The 1387-nt window shown below is 41.1% G+C and overlaps 1 protein-coding gene across 1 annotated transcript in view; it reads left to right on the top strand.

The window, feature by feature from the left end:
• Positions 1–1387, top strand: part of SPMAP2L (sperm microtubule associated protein 2 like) — an 88251-nt gene that overhangs the window by 83137 nt on the left and 3727 nt on the right. Inside the window, exon 9 of the mRNA XM_023737305.1 lies at positions 690–821. Within this exon, the coding sequence (XP_023593073.1) occupies positions 690–821 (132 nt within the window). The remainder of the gene's footprint in view (positions 1–689; positions 822–1387) is intronic.

Genomic DNA, 1387 nt, shown 5'->3' with positions numbered 1-1387 from the left:
ATTTTTATCCCTAAAATTAAAACCTTATTTTATTTCTAGTTATTGCCTTTCAAACTCTTTGGTAAATACTGAGTCTGAATGCAAGTAACTGAAACAGAAGACCATGTAATTTGAACACTTCCTGAACTAGGAAAGTGAAGCCTGGCTAGGAAACTAGGACAACATTGTCTTTGGAGGCATATGGTTCTGCCTTTCTTGTTATTGGCTTTGGTTTCTTTTTCTTGTCTAGTCCAGTTAAGAGAGAGCCACTTAATTCACTTTAAGCATGGTGATTTGTGATAATGTGAACCCCAGTTTACAGAGGGCGAAAATAATAAAGAACAAAGCAGAGCTCTGCCCTGCAGAGAATTCTTATGTGGTAGGTTTGAGCCTTCCCTCCTGGCTGAACTTATGACTCCAAAAATCAGCATCACCATTTCTCCCTGAGCCAATATGTTTGCCTATTTCCTCTCCTTCAATAATTTTACCGTTATGTTTCTGAAAAAGCTGGGTTGGAATCCATATAAACTTAGTTTGAGAAAGACAGAAATTAATCCTTTCAGCTGTGATCATAGGCTACTGCAAGATTCTTGTAGTTTCTTTTGCTTTTGCTGAGAAGTCTGGTCCAGAGTTCAGTCCATACTTTGTAACATTGATCTAGGCACTGTTTATTGTTTGATATTCACAGGTATTTTCTTTTTCTCCCTTAGCCTGGAACAAGGATTTCAATTTCTGCTCTAAGTGCTGTTGCAACTCCAAGAATTGAAGACCTTGCCCACCCAAGGATCAAGTTAGAGGGTCTGTGCTATGAGAGAGAAAGAAGTGAATGTCCCATCCGTCCTGTAAGACATCATTGCCATGGCATTCTCAGGCTCACTTTCTGCTTACTCCTAACATGTTAATTTGCCTCTATAGGGAATAGCCCAAAGTCACTGGAAAAGAAAATCTTGAAAGAGTGGTCTGTAGCTGGAAGGAAGACCTAGCTGCATGATAGGGAGAGAGGAGAGAGGTAGAGGGCAAAGAGCATGGGCTTTGGAGTTAGTAAGAGCTGGGTTTAAATACCAGCCTCACCACTACTGCTACCTCTATGATGTTGGAAAAGTGACAACCTTCTTCAGCCTCATTCATTCAACAAGTATTTGAATGCCTACTATGTGCCAGGCACTGTTTCCATGTAGGTCCATGCTAGTGGAGGGAGACAAATAGTAAATAAGTAAACAGTTGAGATAACTTGAGATAAAATAAGTGCTATGAAGAACATAAGGAGCCCTGGTGGTGCAATGATTAAGCACTCAGCTGCTAACCAAAAGATTGGCAGTTCAAACCCACGCAGCAGCTGCGCAGGAGAAGGATCTGGCGATCTGCTCCCATAAAGATTATAGCCTAGAAAACCCTATGGGGCAGTTCT

Source organism: Trichechus manatus, unplaced genomic scaffold, assembly GCF_000243295.1.
Source record: "Trichechus manatus latirostris isolate Lorelei unplaced genomic scaffold, TriManLat1.0 scaffold00101, whole genome shotgun sequence".
In the NCBI taxonomy this organism is placed as follows: domain Eukaryota; kingdom Metazoa; phylum Chordata; class Mammalia; order Sirenia; family Trichechidae; genus Trichechus; species Trichechus manatus.
This window is presented reverse-complemented; position numbering and strand designations above follow the sequence as displayed.